We start from the raw sequence: 20,321 nt of genomic DNA on the forward strand, positions 1-20,321 counted from the left end.
TATTTCCTAAAAAAGATAAATGTTCCTATCATAATATTAAAAAAATTGTTAATATATCAAATAATTAAATTTTACTACGGGGTTATTATTTTTTAATCAAATTTTTCTGTCAATGTCTATGACCTAGAATTTCCTAGACTTTTCCATTCCACGTCCATCTTTCATGAAGAGCCAATGCCAAGTGATTGGTTCGCCAATGTGTAAACAGCGGCTCTTATCTTGGCCAAGGGGTTTCACAAAGGGCTGGTGGAACCGTTGGCCATGTGTGTACAGGGGCCATTAAACGGCGCGTCCATTGACAACCATTGGTCCCTTACGTTCGATCAGACAGGCTCAGACGGTTCTAGTGGCTCTACCGTCTGTTACAGTTTGTAGACTGTTTTTCTTTGGTTTTTGATAATGTCAAATTGACATTTCCATGTTTTTGCAAATTTGCATTCAGGAGGTGTGTGATTGTTGTTTACCGATTTTACTTTAATAAAACTACTGAAAGTATATAGTACTACTATTTTAGTTCTTTTAAAGTAAGTATAATATTTCTATAAATGTATTGTAAAGCTTAAATTCTGTTTTATGACAAGAACATTTTTCTTATCGCATTTCTCGATGACTAATCATTGCGAAACAGCTATTTCTAAGAATTAGATATTTTCGATCATTTACCACTGATGTCGTAGTAAATATATAATATACAACACTATAACGCTTAACCCGTTAATGGCTAGATTGTAAGAAATCCTTAATTCAAGTCTTATCAGTCCTAAAAAATACTGCATACACATGACGTCATAAGGATTTTTCCTTGTTTAGTAATTGATAACCTCTGTTGTTCTTGGGTACTTTTTAAAATGTTGAAGTTTGGAGGTTTTAATAAAACAGAATTTCTCAAGATATATCTGCAAATTAAAATATTTCTTAGTCCTTAATTTTTTTCTAACTACCTTCATTTTTTTTTTTTGCAATAGCTCATGCTCATTGCATATATAGTTGTAAATATTGTTCATTTCATATATGTAAAACTGTCTTAAAATTGGAATGAGTACCAAAGAGTGCCAGAAACCTTTATCAATTGTTTCTTAATATTATGTTTAGGTTAAGCACAAAAAATAATTATTTACATAAAACAAATATGTATACATAGGTTAAGCTAACTATGCTACAAGCGCGATCCAGCTTCGTGCCCAGGGGGGGGTCACGTGGTAAAGGGCCAGGCCCCAGGGGGGGGGTCACGTGGTCTATTTGTATGGCCAACCTAGGCTCCAGGGGGGGGTCATGACCCCCTGCCTGGATCCGCGCATGCTATGCTAGCTAGGTTGTACCTAAGACAAAATCGGGAAGATCATATATGTTCATATATTTCCAGATACCTGAGGAATTGAGGATGTATTGTCATCTCTGTCACACGGAGGCGCCACCCTCCCATGACAGTAGCTCGGGACACCGGGCTGCTCGGGAGCTTATCGCTGCTGCCTTGGACAGACTGAGTAACCATCTATCTGCTGGAGACTCTGCTGAAGGTACAAAATATGAGTAGTATTTGGATTTGTGCCGTTCCCAAGAACATTCCCCTGTTTGTGTGGGAAATTTTCTCTCACAAGTGTCATCATCATCCTCCTTGCGTTATCCCGGCATTTTGCCACAGCTCATGGGAGCCGGGGGTCCGCTTTGATAATTAATTTCTCTCACAAGTATATGGGCCATTTTTTTCAAAGTGGTTTTTTGTATCATGGGTATTTTTTAGGCGATCCATACTCAGAATCGCGAGCTCTTTCGATCCTGATAGGAGAAATAAAATATGGATAAAAATAATATGCGTAGTGATATCTTTTGTGTTTTCTGACTGATATAATGTATTATACTAATATACTGACTGATAGAATATTTATTTACTTACTTACTTACTTATACTAATACTTATAGTTAATAGTATTAAATAACAACATCTTACTTTGGACAATGTCGAGTAACATTTATAGTAATTTTGTTCAACCACATGCTTTCGAAGTACCTTTAGTGTCGCTGCTGCCGGAGAGTAACTACCAAGTCATCCTTATAATGTGCCCTAGACATACGGCATAGTTAAATTGGACGTAGTTACGCAGAAACGTTCCAATCCATCTGAAATTGTCATTGAAATGAAAGACTTTTCTTTTTCATAAAAGGTCTAAAACTTAATGACAATTTCATGTGGATTGGAACGTTTCTGCGTAACTACGTCCGTTTGATTAATACAATTTCTTAAAATGTATATAAACCTAGCTACTTACTTACAATTTATAATATAATAAACCTAGTATATAATATAATAAACCTAGCTACTTACTTACAATTTATAACCTTTATTGTTTTGCTCAATAAGCACCTAACTACATTATACTGACCTACTAACACGAAATGCCTAAGATACAAGTATTAAGTTACTTAGTTTAGGTATTGGCGTAAAATAATATTATGTTGACCTGCTTAAAATTTTTGCATACAAGACTTTTTTGTTATTTATGTCTTTCTAAACCATGTTTGTACCTATATTTATAGTTTTTAAGCATTATTTAAGAGAATTGTGGTTGTTTTAATTTTAGATATTTTTCTATGAATTTTTTTTTTTTTTTTAATATTTTGTAGGTTTCAATGCATCATCCGAGGCGGGGACAGACACGTCAACAAAAACTCCAGAAGCAGTCAGCTTCTGTGATACCTGCAACACTGTGTATGCTATCAACGAACAAACTTCGCACTACAAACAGAAGAAGCATGCCTTGGCAGTGCTTAATGAGCAGGTAAATAAACTAATAGTACATTACGATACAAATGCGTAAAAAACCGGCCAAGAGCGTGTCGGGCCACGCTCAGTGTAGGGTTCCGTAGTTTTCCATATTTTTCTCAAAAACTGCTGAACCTATCAAGTTCAAAACAATTTTCCTTGAAAGTCTTTATAAAGTTCTACTTTTGTGATTTTTTTCATATTTTTTAAACGTATGGTTCAAAAGTTGGAGGGGGGGGGGACGCACTTTTTTTTCCTTTAGGAGCGATTATTTCCAAAACTGTTAATATTATCAAAAAACGATCTTAGTAAACCCTTATTCATTTTTAAATACCTATCCAACAATATATCACACGTTGGGGTTGAAATAAAAAAAAATATCAGCCCCCACTTTACATGTAGGGGGGGTACCCTAATAAAACATTTTTTCCCATCTTTTATTTTTGCACTTTGTTAGCGTGATTGATATACATATTGGTACCAAATTTCAGCTTTCTAGTGCTAACGGTTGCTGAGATTATCCGCGGACGGACGGACGGACGGACAGACAGACATGGCGAAACTATAAGGGTTCCTAGTTGACTACGGAACCCTAAAAAAGGAAGTTCGAAACGAGTGGCGATAAATTAAAACACGACCGAAGGGAGTGTTTTAAATCGACACGAGTTACGAATTCCCTTTTCGCACGTGTATCGTACGACGTTTTTCAGTAAGAGTTTTGAATGATTCACGGTTATTTTCATTAGACTTATATTGACCGGGATATAGACCGTGATTACCTTTTTTATTTTTGTCGAGCTCCCGATATTTCGACGCAGTTGCATGCATCATGATCACGGAAAACTGCGTCGAAATATCGGGAGCTCGACAAAAAGCAAAAAGGTAATCACGGTCTATATCCCGGTCAATATAAGTCTGACGTTTTTCAGTACAGATGAGCCTCCGAAGTTTCGACCTGGCATATAATGAACCACTTCTCGCACTAGTGCGTAAAAAAACGACCATCTGTACTGAAAAATCTATTATTTACTCTGTATTTTAATGTAGTTACTAAATATTTAGACAGTGAGAACTTGCTCTGGTCCTACCAAAAGTGAGTGAGTGGTGGAACCAGTGCCACTTTTGGTGGAACCAGTGCCACTTTTGGTGGAACCAGTGCCACTTTTGGTGGAACCAGTGCCACTTTTGGTGGAACCAGTGCCACTTTTGGTGGAACCAGTGCCACTTTTGGTGGAACCAGTGCCACTTTTGGTGGAACCAGTGCCTTACTTTGTATTTCAATCATCATCATCATCCTTCTTGCGTTATCCCGGCATTTACCACGGCTCATGGGAGCCCGCTTTGACAACTAATCCCAAGATTTGGCGTAGGCACTAATTTTATGAAAGCGACTGCCATCTGACCTTCCAACCCAAAGGGTAACTAGACCTTATTGGAATTAGTCCGGTTTCCTCACGATGTTTTCCTTCACCGAAAAGCGACTGGCAATGGCAAATATCAAATGACATTTCGCACATAAATTCCGAAAAAGTCATTGGTGCGAGCCGGGGTTCGAACCCGCGACCTCCGGGACGAAAGTCGCACGTACATACCGCTAGGCTACCAGCGCTTCACTTTACTTTGTATTTCAATGTAGTTACTAAATATTTAGATAAACGAGAACTTACACAGCTAATGTCCTTACTAGATCACCCGGCCCCTACAGTACCAGTCGAATTCTTTTTTTCTTGGCTTTCGTCTTTGCCAAACTAGGGGCGATAATATTTTGGTTTCCTTTATATTACATACTTGTGAGTGTGCACGGGAAAACGTCCCACTTTGTCGATTGCTATAAAGCCGCTTTGGCAGTTTATTCATATAAATATACAAGTAAATCTCGCCTTAATGGTAACCGACAAATTGGGAAGTTTTACTAAACACACCCACATTTATTATTTTTTTTATTTTTTTATTTATTTATTTGGGAAACATACAGCACATAATAATACATTAAGGTAAACAAACATAGTTAACTCATGAGCCAAAACAGTTTCCACTTATAGCTATTACAGAATTCTTTGCTCCGAAAAATAATACAAGTAAAATAAAAATAAAAAGTTGACTTCAACAAGCAGGAATAAATAGTTTTACATGCATGATTAAAGTAAAGTCTTTAAGTATTCAATCACAAATTTAGAATTTGGAAATGAATATGAATATACAAATCTACAATTTAACACAAAACAACTTAACAATTGCAACATAAATTTAACGTTATACAATGGCAACATCAATTTAATTTTAACGTTGAGTATAAAAGGAAGATATAATTTAACTCAATTTGTTAATATTATTATTTTCTTTTTCTTTTATTTTATTTAATTTTTTTTTTTAATTTTGTTTAATGGCAGAAACAAATCTATTATAATTATGCTGGAACAAATCAATTTTCGAAAACTTCTTATTGTATGTATTGCAGGCTCTTGATAGATATTTGTTGTTGACATACTTTTTGCGACTGAATGGGACAGATAATAAAGCGGTGGAACGTGTGCGATACGTGGGACATTTAAATGAGACTTTGCTTAATAGTTCTTCTGAGTCAGTTAAATTATTCAATAATTTAAACAAGAAAATTACATCACGTTTTTCTCTTCGCACTTCAAGGGACTCAAAATTCTCGGGTTTAAAGGACTGAAACTTATACTTCATACGTTGAAGAAATTTTTTTTGAATTCTTTCTAATGAATTAATGTGTACTGAAAAATGAGGACTCCATACTGTAGATGCATATTCCAAATTTGACCTTACATATGCATTATATAAAAGAAGTAGCGTCGTAGGGTTTTTGAAATCCTTACTTTGCCTAAAAATGAAACCTAGCATTTTGTAAGCCTTAGATGTTATCTTATCAACGTGTGACACCAACTGAATTTCGCTGTCTAAATATACACCTAAATCTCTAACCTCAGTAACTCTAGTAAGTGGCTGGTTTCCAATGGTATTGTAGACGTGGTAGGTGGTGGTAACTTGCCTTGGTGCTAGCAGTAAGCGTGCAGATAAGCGGGTGCAGATGCGGAGAGTAATAATAAGCACTAAGCGTCCTTTTGCACACCGATTTATTGTCTATTTACACGTCACACGGAAGAAACAGTTAGCACAAACACATCAGTCAATAAAGAGTGGAAGGCGAAAGAGCGAAAGCGAAAGAAAGCAAAATAATTAAATTAAATGCGAGCGGAATGCGATTTGGCCCGGAAGCACAACAAAGAACATGCGTTTCGCGGCGAGGTCTATGAGGTACTGGCGGCGCAAGCGGCGCCGCGCACAATACATCGCTGTGAGCGCTGCAGCGGGCGGCCGGCCATTAGACCGTGCCGAGCGGCGCGCAGCGCTTACAGCGGCACACGGATTATCGGTGCCGGGACAAAGTGCATACCAACTGGATATCTACTAACAAACATGGGTCGCTCTGTCCGCGAGTAATTTTAATACATATTTATATTAAGTTTTTGTATATAAATTATTTAATATTATTATTGAGCTATTTATTTATTTGTGTATTATATAATCTTAATATCAGTTATAAATACCTATAACTATATAAGATTAGACACATAAATTAATATTAATGAGATTAATTACTGGAATTTATACAAGATAAATAACAAATTATTATAATTATAATTAAAGATATGGCTACAAGGCCATTCCGACCCCACATCACCCCCCTCCAGAGACCGGCAGGGCGATGGAAAACAAAAATTAGTAATAATCAGGGACTTGCACTGTACGTCCTGACCTCGTCTTTTTGATGGTGTTTTCAGTCTCTGGAGCTGGTCGAATAGATGGGATAGGAGATGGTACATGAGGTACATCAGCCAATACATAGGCAGGCTTAATACGGTCTATTGACACTGTTACACTTTTGCCGTTCACACGTAATCTGAACACTTTGTCACCTCGTTTAAGCACTTCGTACGGACCAGTATACGCTGGTTGCAGTGGTGGACGACTCGTATCATCTCTCAGCAATACGTGGCTGGCGGTGTCAAGATCCTTATAGACAAATACTCGCCTATTGGTCGTATGGCGCGACGCTGGCACCGGAGTGAGGTTATGGGCAAACTTACGCAAGCGTGCGACATAATCTGTCACATCAATAGTGTCATCTGGTGACTTGGCATGTAGCAACTCTCCCGGTAACCTCAGTGGCTCGCCGTACACGAGCTCGGCAGTTGAAGCGTTCAGATCCTCCTTGTAGGCACTCCGTATACCAAGTAGGACTAAGGGTAAAGTATCCACCCAGTTGCCAGTCGCGTGGCAGGTAATGGCAGCTTTCAACTGCCGATGAAATCTTTCCGCGAGGCCGTTGCACGCAGGGTGGTACGCTGTTGTACGACGATGCTGGAAGCCGGCTAGCTCAGACAGATGCCTGAAGAGGGAGCTCTCAAACTGTCTGCCACGGTCTGTCACAATGTCGTTAGGGCAGCCGAATCGCGATATCCAGCCATGAAGAATGCCTTTTGCAACGGCTTCTGCCGTGATCTCATGTAGCGGTACCACCTCAGGCCAACGAGTATACCGATCGACGGCTGTAAGGCAGTATTTATAACCCTGAGACACTGGCAGGGGTCCAATGAGGTCTATATGGACGTGCATAAACCTAGCTCTCGGAAGTCTGTAAGTCCCTAGTGGCGCAGAGACGTGGCGGGTGACCTTGGCTCTTTGGCATGCCAAGCAGGTACGTGCCCATTCGCGGCAGTCTCTATTGATGCCTGGCCAAACGTACCGGTCCGCGACGAGCTTAATGGAAGCGTTGGCACCAGGGTGGCTGAAGGAGTGCAAGCTCTGGAACGCCTGCCTGCGCAACTCCTTCGTGACATAAGGCCTGAGCGTCTGGTCCTTCTCGTTGCAGTACAGCTCAGCCTGAATGCCTGGCAACCTGAATTTCTTTAGGCGCAGCGAGCTGTCACTCTGCAGGAGGTCCTGTAACTCTGGATCTCTCATCTGGGATTGGGCTAACTTCTCTAAGTCGATCGGCTGTGTGATTTCTTCAACGCGCGACAGGGTATCTGCCACCACGTTGTCTTTCCCAGAGATATGCCGTATGTCAGTAGTGAACTGCGCTATAAAGTCCAAATGCCTGAACTGTCTGGGTGAGCAGTTGTCCTTTCGTGAGTTGAAGGCAAAGCATATGGGCTTGTGGTCCGTGTAGATCGTAAAGTCTCTGGCCTCGACCATGTGTCTAAAGTATTTGAGCGCTTCGTATATGGCCAGAAGCTCACGATCGTATGGTGAGTACTTACGCTGCGCAGGGCTTAACTTCCTCGAGAAGAACGCTAGAGGTTGCCATTCTCCGTCGATGTACTGCTGCAGCACGGCGCCCATGGAGATATCAGAGGCATCTGTGACGACGGCCAGCCTAGCCTGACTATTTGGATGCGCTAGCAACGCAGCCTGACATAAGCTGTCCTTACAAGCATTGAAGGCCTCGTGCTCTTCAGCACTGAAGTTGACAGGATGAGAGGGCTTCGCTGATCCCGTTAAAAGTGCATTAAGTGGAGCCTGAGATGCTGCTGCCCCAGGGATGAATCTACGGTAGAAATTGAGCATCCCTAGGAACCTGCGTAGTTCTCTTACATTTTTCGGGGCCGGGAAGTCTTTAATGGCATCAACCTTGGACGGAAGGGGCTTGGTACCTGCGGCTGAGATGCTGTAGCCCAGGAACGTTACTTCCGATGCACCGAAGACACATTTAGAAGTGTTAATGACCATCCCGTATTCCTGGAACTTGGTGAACAGCTGGCGCAGGTGCTCTTTGTGAGTAACTTCGTCCTTCGAATACACCAAGAAGTCGTCTAAGTAGGCGTAACAGAAATCCAGTCCTCTTACCATCTCGTCCACGAACCGCTGGAACGTCTGGCCAGCGTTCCGTAGGCCAAACGTCATATACGGGAACTCGAAGAGCCCGAACGGCGTGGTGATCGAGGTCTTCTGGATGTCCTCGGGGTTCACAGGGATCTGGTGGTACGCCTTCTCAAGGTCGATGGTGGAGAAAACCTGGCAACCAGAAATATTATGAGCAAAATCATGAATATGCCTAATGGGGTATTTGTCCGGGATCGTCCTTGCATTCAGCATACGGTAGTCACCGCAAGGCCTCCAGCCATTGTTTTTCTTAGGGGCTAGGTGTAGAGGTGACGACCATGGTGACTCTGAAGGTCTAGCTATTCCATTCTGAAGCATCGACGAGAACTCATCCTTAGCAATTTTCAATTTATCCGGGGCCAACCGTCGAGGAGAGCAAGACACAGGAGGCCCTGGAGTAGTTCTTATAAAATGAAGAACATTATGCTTGGGAACCCGATGAACGCCAGATGGGCGAGTAATGTCGGGGTACTCTAGTAGTATGCGATGATATTCTGACTCACCCGACACTACTTTGACCGAAGAAATTTCATCCGTAGAACATCCAGGCAAAGCCACGGCGCACAAGCTAGTCGTCCTGTCGATGAGCCGTTTGTTTTTGCAGTCTGGAAGAAGGTCGAAATGTGCCAGGAAATCCACGCCGATTATTGGCTTCGTCACGTCCGCAACAATAAATTGCCAAGCGAAGTCGCGGCGCAAGCCTAGGTTCAGCACTAAGTGTAGGTAGCCGTAGGTGATTATAGGTGAGCCATTCGCCGCAGCTAACTGGTAACTGGTTGGTTGTCGCCGATATTTCAGTTGTGACCTTGGGAAGACACAGACGTCGCTGCCAGTATCAACGAGAAACTGTATCTTTGACGATTGGTCAGTAACAAATAAGCGACCAGGACTCGGGCAAACGGCGGTCGCCACTAACGAGTGCCCCTCTCGTTTCCCGCCTGGAAGTCGCACGGTTTCATACACCTTGTCGCTTTCTCTCCGAACTTCGCGTGGTACCAGCACTCAGGAAACTTTCTATAACTGGACTGCGACCTGCGTGAGCTGGAGCGGTTACGCGACTTGTTGGGCGCACGAGATCTTGACCGCGACTGCCTATCATTGCCGAACTGACTTTTCAGCGCCTTCATGCCCTCGGCCAACTCACTCACTTGACGCATGAGGACTGCCATCTGTGGGTCAGCCGCTGACGCTGCGGCTACTTGAGGGGTAGATACGTCATGGACGCGGTCAGCCAAGTCGGCAAGCTCTTCAATTGGGTCATTGAGCTTCGCTGCAATCACAAACTGTAAGTTACTTGGCAGGCGAGATGTCCATATTGATAAAAGGAATTCATCAGGTATGTTCGGCCCAGCCAGATGACGTAGGTGGCGAAGAAACTGGGACGGCTTCCTATCACCTAACTCTTCTTGGCTAAGCAACTGCTTCACCTTCTTCTGCCTGGATACAGAGAGTCTTTTGATAAGTTCCTCTTTTATTTTTTTGTATTTGTCAGTAGGCGGCGGCGCAAGAATAATGTCCTCAACCTCGGCAACATATTGCGAATCGAGTTGTGACACGACGTAATTGTATTTAGTAGCGTCCGCAGTAATATTCGCCACACCAAATTGCGACTCCATTTGCGCGAACCATATTGCCGGTTTTTCCGGCCAAAAAATAGGCACTTTCACGCCGATGCGGTAAATTTCCGTTGCTATGCCGCCATCTTGAGCGTCGTTTCTTTGTCTGCTCGGCCCGGGCTTCTCTGATACGCGATTCTCGTCGTCGCTCATTTTATGTGTTCCACGGGGTCACCAGTGTAGACGTGGTAGGTGGTGGTAACTTGCCTTGGTGCTAGCAGTAAGCGTGCAGATAAGCGGGTGCAGATGCGGAGAGTAATAATAAGCACTAAGCGTCCTTTTGCACACCGATTTATTGTCTATTTACACGTCACACGGAAGAAACAGTTAGCACAAACACATCAGTCAATAAAGAGTGGAAGGCGAAAGAGCGAAAGCGAAAGAAAGCAAAATAATTAAATTAAATGCGAGCGGAATGCGATTTGGCCCGGAAGCACAACAAAGAACATGCGTTTCGCGGCGAGGTCTATGAGGTACTGGCGGCGCAAGCGGCGCCGCGCACAATACATCGCTGTGAGCGCTGCAGCGGGCGGCCGGCCATTAGACCGTGCCGAGCGGCGCGCAGCGCTTACAGCGGCACACGGATTATCGGTGCCGGGACAAAGTGCATACCAACTGGATATCTACTAACAAACATGGGTCGCTCTGTCCGCGAGTAATTTTAATATATATTTATATTAAGTTTTTGTATATAAATTATTTAATATTATTATTGAGCTATTTATTTATTTGTGTATTATATAATCTTAATATCAGTTATAAATACCTATAACTATATAAGATTAGACACATAAATTAATATTAATGAGATTAATTACTGGAATTTATACAAGATAAATAACAAATTATTATAATTATAATTAAAGATATGGCTACAAGGCCATTCCGACCCCACAGTATAGTTAAAGATTATAGGATTGCATTTACGTGTAAAAGTAATAATTGAACACTTCTTTATGTTTAAATACAGGTTATTAATTAAACAATAGTTACTTAATCTGTTAAGGTCATTCTGTAAATTGACACAATCAGCCTCGGACTTCACAACAGAAAATATCTTGGTATCGTCAGCATACAATAATACTTTAGAATTTATAAAACAGTTAATTACATCATTGATGTATATGTTAAATAGCAGTTTTAATTATTAATTCGTTTTTAGACGTTTGAAGAGCTAGTACAAGCGTACATCGGCGAGGAACCAAAACCGGAGACACCGAGCGAAGCGAGCGAGGATGTGGCGTTTGTTGACAAGACAGAAGGTACTTTAAATTAAAGGGGCCCTGTCTCACTATCGTTTGCCGGATAGTAAGGGCCTGTCCGTTAGAAGCATAGAGGAATAAGTAAGGGAAGAGTTGTAACTTCATACATCAGTAAATGCGGGTTATTTGTATAGGCATAGTTAAGTGACATCTAGCGTTAATCGCGCTTCAATCACGCGTCAAATAGCGTGAATTATCAGTACTGCTGCTTGTCAATAGATGTCGTTACGAACAAGTCTAATGCTCAACAATTTATAGCTAATATTACAATAGTAGTGTAAAGTTTCTAATGGGTCGGCAACGCGCGCGTGACACCCCTTGAGTTGCGGGCGTCCATAGGTTACGGTGACCGCTTTCCATCAGGCGGGCCGTATACCTGTTTGCCACCGACGTGGTATAAAAAAAAAGTATTAATCAGTACTCTGTTTTCAATTCCTTCTGCTTGTAATATAAGTTGTAAACTGTTTTAATATTACATTTTTGGCAGACGCAACTGTTGGCACATAGTGTCGAGTAGTGGTACTGATAGTTTAAGCTAGTTGACGCTAGATGTCGCTACAAATAACTTGCATTTACTGATGTATGGAGTTACAATTCCCATTGGTTAGAAGTAAAAGTGATAGGGCCGAATAACTCGCAGGGCTTTGCTGACGGGCGAGCTGAAAGTAAGGATTTTGTTATGAAATTGACCATACAACAACATAATTTTTAAGAAAAAAAAACCGCCTTCCTTTGGGGTTCTGGTGATAAATACTTTCAAATGTTGGATTATGTTATCAATTCGTCTGTATATTTTTTAATGTTTGTTATTCGATATCTCCGTCATTTCTGAACCAATTTTGAAATCTGGATGATTCTGAAGTACTTACAGATGAGAATGATTATCAGAACGGAACTCTAACCAGGGGCGGCTCACTCTTCATCAGCAGTTCCACTGCACCAAATGTCACTGTTCTGGACGTAAGTGCATGCTGTTCTTATAAAAATACCAAAGTCACTATAAGTGTGCCGTTCAGATTTGAGGAGTTCCGTTCTGACCATCATCAGCAATTCCACTGCACCAAATATCACTGTTCTGGACGTAAGTGCATGCTGTTCTTATAAAAATACCAAAGTCACTATAAGTGTGCCGTTCAGATTTGAGGAGTTCCATTCTGACCATCATCAGGAGTTCCACTGCACCAAATGTCACTGTTCCGTACGTCAAACTTATAACACCCCTTCGTTTTTGCGTCGGGGGTTAAAAAGGGAGTGTAACATAAGTTTCTAATGGGGTGGCAACGCGCATGTGACACTGTTTGAGTTGCAGGCGTCCGTAGGTTACGGTGACCGCTTTACATCAGGCGGGCCGTATGCTTGTTTGCCACCGACGGAGTATTAAAAAAAAATGTCACGGATATTATTTCATGACGACCGGTAGCATAGAGAAATAAGTTAGGAAAGAGTAGTAACTCCATACATCAGTAAATGCAAGTTATTTGTAGTAAAACATACATACATACATACATACAATCACGCCTGTATCCCATAAAGGGGTAGGCAGAACACATGAAACTACTAAAGCCTCAGTGCCACTCTTGGCAAATAAGGGGCCGAAAGAAAACGAAACTGTGACATTGCAGTGACAGGTTGCCAGCCTCTCGCCTACGCCACAATTTAACCCATATCCCATAGTCGCCTTCTACGACACCCACGGGAAGAAAGGGGGTGGTGAAATTCTTTACCCGTCGCCACACAGGCTAGTAAAATAAAATAAAATTAACTGTAGTGAAATTTTGAAGAAAACCCCGATATAGTAGACCGATTATCATGAGACATAGCTAAGAGCACTCTCGACGAAGTTAGCTTTTAAACAAAAAACTAAATCTAAATCGGCTCATCCGTTCGGGAGCTACGATGCCACCGACAGGCACACTCACAGACAGACAGACAGACACGTCAAACTTATAACACCCCGTCGTTTTTGCGTCGGGGGTTAAAAATAGGATCAATAGTAAATTTTGTATTCATACACTTTGTAAATAATACTGAAGTAAGACTGTTTTGTATTTCTCTAAGTTAAGTGAATGTTATATTCTTTTTGGAGAAATAAATTCTTAAACCATAAACCATAGTTATTTGTTATACAAGGGGGCAAAGTTGTATTTTAACGCCGAGTGTGGAATTGAAAAACGAACGAAAAAAGGATTCTATAGTTGAACCACGAGTGAAGCGAGTGGTTCGAGAATAGAATCCTGAACTTGCGAGTTTTTTAACACACGAGAAGTAAAATACATTTGCACCCGAGTGTAACACAAAACTTTTCCAGCTTCTCACTACAGCGAGGAAACTACAACGCAAAAAAATGCGTTTATCACTGCTGCCAGTAGTTCTACAGGTGGTAAATCATCTTAATTACTAGATTTACCTACTTTTGTCAATTTTAAACCAGTTAATTTGACTTTATTCAAGGTCAAATTACTTTACCCACTAGTGGATAAAATGCGATTTTACCCGCTGGTATTAAAGGACAAAACACGTGTTTCCGAGCTAGTGAGGAGAAAATAAAATTTGCTGACGTGGCTATGTACAAACCTTTTGAGAACTGCTCAATTTTTTTTTTCAGCTGTCAACACGTACACCTGTCACCTATGCGCTCTCGATATCCCCCTTACGTTCCGAACCGAGCACGAGCACGGTCCCCGTCACCGCGCGAACCGAACGTTCGCGTTCGCCGCCGCGCGCCGCGCTCGCGACATGTTCGCGAACGCTGACACATGTGGGGAGAACAAGTTTAGCGGGAAAATGATGAAGAAACTGCTGAAGATGTACACTGGGGATGAAAATATTGGTACTGAGAATATAGAAGATGTTAGAGAAGGTAAGATTTCTGTAAATCAAAAACTAGAACATCCTTCTTTGCTAATCAGCGAATAGAATAGTTTCTATTTTCGTAAGTTAAATTAGCGTAAGTTAAAAAATTAACTCATTGTCAGTTTTGTGGCGATAGTTAAGCATGAAATTTGAATAAAAATATTGTTTTTGTGTTAGTTACATAAACTTTAAGCGATAATTTACATTCAGAATGTGAAAAATGATAATGTCATCACTAAACTCACAGCGAGTTAATTTTTGTTAACAAAACAACTCCAATTGGGAGGACCCAAATTCTGAAATTGCCCTAACATGGGTTTTCGCAAAGTAACACCTCATTCCATCGATTATTTTAAGTTTTTATTAATCATCAGTATCATCACCCTTCTTGCGTTATCCCGGCATTCGCCACGGCTCATGAGAGGAGTCCGCTTTGACTTTTCCCAAGATTTGGCGTAGACACTAGTTGGGATCATCCACATATTACATCTCAGCGTTGGGGGGGTCATAATAAATGTGACAATCCATGTTAAGGTTTACAAAAAAGCGTGACAAGTGTTATTAACTAGATTTATCGGAAAAAAATTGTCCATTAAGAACAACTCAGTCAAAAGACATTTCAAAAAAATCTTTAAAATCGAGGTTCCGCTCTCGACTCTTTCCTCCTTCAAAACTTAATCAATCGGAACGAAATTTGAGAATCTGAATAACAATGAAGTAATCTATGTCGGACCGTTTAGCTTTTTTGGTTAATTGTTCCCAATCTTGAGTATCACACCTTTTTTTGCGCCACAATGAAAAAGGCCGTTTTCGGAAATTTTTGATTGGCTCTAGAATCTTTAAAAAGCAGAATATCAAAGAAATCAAAACGGTCCGACACAGATAAAAGTAATAACAGTCTGTGTTGAGAAAATCATTGCTCTATCTTCAAAAACCAGGGAGGAAATAGTCGAGAGCGTTTGTATGGAGAATTGACCCCTACTGTATCGTCTTAATATGCATGCATGGCCCGTTTTTGGAATATCTATTTTATAGCGTGAACAAACGTGACGCACTTTTTAAAGCAATGCTACACGAGTGTTGTTGATATGAAATACGTTAGTTCAGTATTTAGAGTCAGTTGTATAAACTGGATGTAATCCGTTTTCCCAGTTTTACTTCATAACTGTCGTAACAAAAGACAATATTATTGTATTTACTAAATACTTTATTTTCAGAACCGGAGCCATCCAACCCAGAAGACTCGCCGAGAGAACCAAAATTGACTCCCAAACAATATTTTACCGACGTTCTGCCTTACTTACCTTACGTCGGCACTTTTAACACTCTATACATAGACAACACTGAATTTGTAACCATCCAAATTGGTTCAGAAACTCTTAAAATCCATGTAAATAATTTAAACGGGTTATATAATGTAGATGGGAAGGAAGGTTATTATATGAACTGTAGACTCTGTGACGAGTTTTCTACGTACTATCCTTCGGTGGGGGAGCAGGATAAACAACATATTTTGTCGCTGGGACATGTGAAGAATGTCTTTTCGGCGATTGATAATGTGCATTTGATAAGGAAGGTAAGTTGAAAGTAATATTTATTAAAATTATTTGCCTGATTATTTGTACTTAGAATGGGTAATAATTTCCCTCGCGGTTCTTTTCAAAATATCCGATTTATCACAATTTAAAAAATGAATAAATCGGATATTTTGAAAACCACCGGGAGCACCGGTTCCTAAATTTTTGTCCCGGTTCTTTCGCCATCATAAAATTACCGGGATTTCCAGGGCAATCAAGAACCGGGAAATACCGGGATCATGCCCTAGTCACGACTATGAAAATAACTCTATATCTTAATTCCCCCGTGAAACCTGAACAGGCTCATGTGCTCTTCCTAGTGATGTGCAAGTTGCGGAAACTTTCCTAAAAAATCTTAAATTCCTTGAAAAAATCACGAAACTTTCACGAAAAATAAAGGGAATTTATATTATCTATTTATGTATGTATGTATTTATCTATTTAAGTACGTATATTGTCGCTTAGCACCCATAGTACAAGCTTTGCTTAGTTTGGGGCTAAGTTGATACGTGTAAGCTGTTCCCAATTTTTTTTAATTTGATTTTATACCATTTTATTTACTTACAGATTGACGAATCACATGCCATATGCCACCTCTGCAATCTCCACATAGCTCCATTCGCTGTCGAAGACCACATATTAAAGGACGCCAGGCACACTACAGCTCTCACGGAAGCATTAGAACTAGGAAAAGACTTTATAGAAACCAAAGATCACTTGAAAATCATGATTTACTTGCCATCGGCACCGAAAGTAAATGTTTTCAAACCTAACCAAAACAGATGGCTGATTGGTATACCTAAGCAACCAAAAAATACGCTTTTTGGGAGTGCTCAAGCTTTTGGGAATGCTCAGAATGGATTTGGCACTGCTAATGCTTTTGGTCAAACTCAAGGTAGTTTTGGAATTTCAAATGCTGGTTTTAGTAGTAATAATGCTCAAGCCACGGGTTTTGGAACCGTTGGGGTTGCTAGTGTCCAAAATTCAGGTTTTGGTAATGCTCAAAATACTTTTGGTTCTGCTCAAAATGCTAATTTTGGTAGCACTCAGCCAAGCTTTGGTTCTAATCAGAATAAAAGTAGTCTTTTTGGCGCTACTCAGAACACGGGTTTTGGCAACGCTCAAAACGCTACTAGTTTTGGCGCACCATATAATAATGCGACTGGTTTTGGCACAAACAACGGTTTTAGCGTAGCACAAAACAACGCAAGTTTTGGCGCACCACAGAACAACACAAGGTTTGGCGCAACACAGAATTCTAGTTTTGGCGTAGTTCAGAATAAGGGTAGTGTGTTTGGCGCTCAGAATACATCGAATAACAGCGCAAGTGGCGTAGCTCAGAACCAAGGTAGTGTTTTTGCCGGACAGAAAGCTCCTAACAACAGCGTATTTGGCGTAGCCCAGACTCAGAATAACGCTACAGGTTTTGTCGTAGCTCAGAACCAAGGTAGTGTTTTTGGCGCACAGAAAACTTATGACAGTTACCACGGCGTATTTGGCGTAGCTCAGACTCAGAATAACGCTACAGGTTTTGGCGTTGCTCAGACTAACGCTACCAGTTCTGGCGTAGCTCAAAATAGTACGGGTTTTGGTGTATCTCCTGATAACGCTACAAGTATTAAAACTACTTATAGCAGTCCCGCGGAACAGATAAAAAATTTAAGTACTGACACAACACGGAATAACCCTACAGATGTGAACGTTGCGCAAAATAAACCTATTATTGGCGCACGAAATTCTGATTCTGGCGCAAACCAAAATAAACGCGATTTTGGCGCAACGGCTGTAGCTTCTGATTTTGGCGCAGTTCAAAAGGCCATTGGTCATATTTTTGACAACACACACACTTCTGCCCAAAAACAAGAATTGGAGAAAAGCGTAGAGAAAAAACAGTCTAGTTTCGGTTCAAACCTGACCCAAAATGTGAGTTCGGGTTTTAAAAATATCCAAAATCAATCTGGTAAAAGTTTACATGATAAAAATAGGAATATTGATAAGAAACAGATGAAAACTGACGGTAAAATGCAGAGAATAAAGCGTTCTCCTCCGAGAAGATTCAATTATTCTTCTTCATCGTCTTCTGATACTGAGTAAGGTGTATTGAGAAGAATTTACAAAAAATTGTGTTAACCCTTAAATGCATGATTTTTTTAACGAGATATTAATATATGTGATAGACAATGGTTTTCTGACTCTGGGAAAAATAATAAAAAAAATATTTAAGATCGATTATTATACCTAAATCAGTGTTAGAAGTTAAATAGGCAAAATCTTATTTATATAAATATATCGTAATTGGTAAGTTTTATTTAAAAAAAATACTACTACTATTAAAAAGGTACACTATTTGTGAAACCTTTATGATAAAATGTTTAAACATAAACTAATTAGGTACTAACTCCGAAAAAATCAGCCTAAATCACATACTAAAAATCGGCATTGTCCTGTTTTTTCACACTTTTCCGCCATTTTATCTTAATCCTTAAATAATAAATAGTAAATCATTATATTATTTAATTGCATATTAAATAATAATAAATAATGAATAATAATTAAGCAATAAATGTGATTTTGGATAGCTACATATCGAGCCACGGGCCATCAAATATATGATGCATATATACATCACCATGCATTTAAGGGTTAAGCCGGGTCCACAGTGGCCGCACGCCCTGCGAGGAAAACGTCTGTGCTCATGCACACACGTTTACCTCGCCCGAGCTTTGCTCGCCAAGATGGCGGCCCTCAGTCAGCTGTTCAAAATAGTTCTGCACATATTTATTTCCGTGGCACATAATGGTTTTCGCACTGTACGGATAGTGTATAGCCGGCTATTAACTGATTTTCGCAAACTCTGGTGTTTTAGCTTGTTCTATCAAAGACATATATAACTACATATAGACAGATAAAGTCTTGTCCCTTTCTCACAAATTCAAAAGTCAACATGACAGAAAGGGACAAAACACTTTTTAACTAATCTATTCAGTAACATTTTTATGAATAAGGGGGTAATAAAAAACCGCACCTCGGAACCGTAAAAAAATGTATAGTTAGATGTCATCTCACCTTTTGGTTAATTGTGGGCTAGATGGCGCTAATATTAATATTTGTCAACTTCAACACACATAAAGTTAAGAACAAGCTATAAAAGCTTGTTCAAATCATGTACAGTACAGTCTGACCAAAGAAAGTAGAAATTAAAAACTGAAATCATCATAATGTCGTCCCGTTTTCTTACACATATTGATTTGAAAGGGATGACACTAAAATGTTGCCACTTTTTAATTTATACTCTTTTTGGCCAGACTATAAAATAAATAGTGTCAGGTCAACTGAGGAGTGTCTTTTCAAAAGGGCTTATTTCCATTTTATCTTTTTTTTAAACTATGAATGCAGTTTTTCTTAGTATAGAAAATTACGTGTTGTTTTGAGATTATAGCTCAAAAAGTCTCGCCTTAATCTTTAAAAAAAAGTTTAGAACAAATTTTGAAGAATGTGTAATGTGGATAAACCAATGTATGTAGTACAACAACATTGATATCAACTAACTTAATACAAAATCCAAAAATAAAATAAAACTATTTTAAAATAATAACATTTACGCTACAAGGCCACAACAAAATGGCTTAATTCCCAAAAGTTCGCATCAAAAGTGCTTAATTCTCAAAAACATATGGTAATTAAATATTGATTTAGGTACACATGTTACGTTTGATGTAATCATAGCATTAACGTCAACTTACAATATTACAATTTTGAAAATTAAATATTAATTTCAAAATCAATACCGTGGAATTATGTTTTTCTCGAATTCCCAAAAAAAGTTCAAAGTGGAAATAAGCCCTTTTGAAAAGACACTCCTCAACTATGAAATGAAGTTATTATAGCAGTGTAGTTCTAGAGTAAAGTTTATTTTATTATTTTTAGCGCATTTAAGTAAAAGTTTGTTTTTAAAAAGGTTTTTTACTTTTAATTTATTATCGTTGTAGTGTTAGTTTAACAAACTATGGATTAAAGCAAGATGCAAATTATTCAGTAAGTAACTTTGTTTTGATTGAATGTGTTTTTAATGTAATATTTTTTTTATAGAAAAAATACAGCGTAATTTTGGCCATATTAAAACTGTAATTAAACTTAACTATAACTTAAATAAACGAAGTATTTATGTTTGTTAATAATTATTATAAGGCATGTTATGTTATCATTTAATTAATAAAAATAGATGTTTTCAAAATACACAGTGTATACTTGTCACAAAATTAGGTAAGATATCCGACATATTTGTGTCATGATTTCACAAGAATTTAGTTTAAAATTGCCTTGTAATTTAATTTATTATTAT

The 20,321-nt window shown here is 39.5% G+C and overlaps 2 protein-coding genes across 2 annotated transcripts; one reads left to right on the plus strand and one right to left on the minus strand.

Annotated features, from left to right (window-relative positions):
• Nucleotides 1-417: 417 nt before the first annotated feature.
• Nucleotides 418-18,221, plus strand: LOC125239237 (nucleoporin NSP1-like). Its single transcript, XM_048146769.1, has 7 exons — nucleotides 418-524; nucleotides 1,364-1,517; nucleotides 2,623-2,777; nucleotides 11,450-11,549; nucleotides 14,155-14,409; nucleotides 15,620-15,978; nucleotides 16,547-18,221. Exons 2-7 carry the CDS (start codon nucleotides 1,382-1,384, stop codon nucleotides 18,071-18,073), a joined length of 2,532 nt encoding a protein of 843 aa, XP_048002726.1. The 5' UTR covers nucleotides 418-524; nucleotides 1,364-1,381; the 3' UTR covers nucleotides 18,074-18,221.
• Nucleotides 8,663-10,401, minus strand: LOC125239238. Its single transcript, XM_048146770.1, has 2 exons — nucleotides 9,175-10,401; nucleotides 8,663-8,803 (listed from the first exon to the last, which is right to left on the minus strand). Exon 1 carries the CDS (start codon nucleotides 10,285-10,287, stop codon nucleotides 9,583-9,585), a length of 705 nt encoding a protein of 234 aa, XP_048002727.1. The 5' UTR covers nucleotides 10,288-10,401; the 3' UTR covers nucleotides 8,663-8,803; nucleotides 9,175-9,582.
• Nucleotides 18,222-20,321: the final 2,100 nt, after the last annotated feature.

This window comes from Leguminivora glycinivorella, chromosome 25, assembly GCF_023078275.1.
Source record: "Leguminivora glycinivorella isolate SPB_JAAS2020 chromosome 25, LegGlyc_1.1, whole genome shotgun sequence".
NCBI classification, from domain to species: domain Eukaryota; kingdom Metazoa; phylum Arthropoda; class Insecta; order Lepidoptera; family Tortricidae; genus Leguminivora; species Leguminivora glycinivorella.

What these genes read in the sequence shown, in the direction of transcription:
- LOC125239237 (XM_048146769.1), top strand. Translation starts at nt 1,382, where the DNA reads ATGTATTGTCATCTCTGTCACACGGAGGCGCCACCCTCCCATGACAGT. An exon ending in TGCTGGAGACTCTGCTGAAG is followed by an intron (nt 1,518 to 2,622) that starts GTACAAAATATG and finishes AATATTTTGTAG; the next exon opens with GTTTCAATGCATCATCCGAG. An exon ending in TATAGAAGATGTTAGAGAAG is followed by an intron (nt 14,410 to 15,619) that starts GTAAGATTTCTG and finishes CTTTATTTTCAG; the next exon opens with AACCGGAGCCATCCAACCCA.
- LOC125239238 (XM_048146770.1), bottom strand. Translation starts at nt 10,287, where the DNA reads ATGGAGTCGCAATTTGGTGTGGCGAATATTACTGCGGACGCTACTAAA.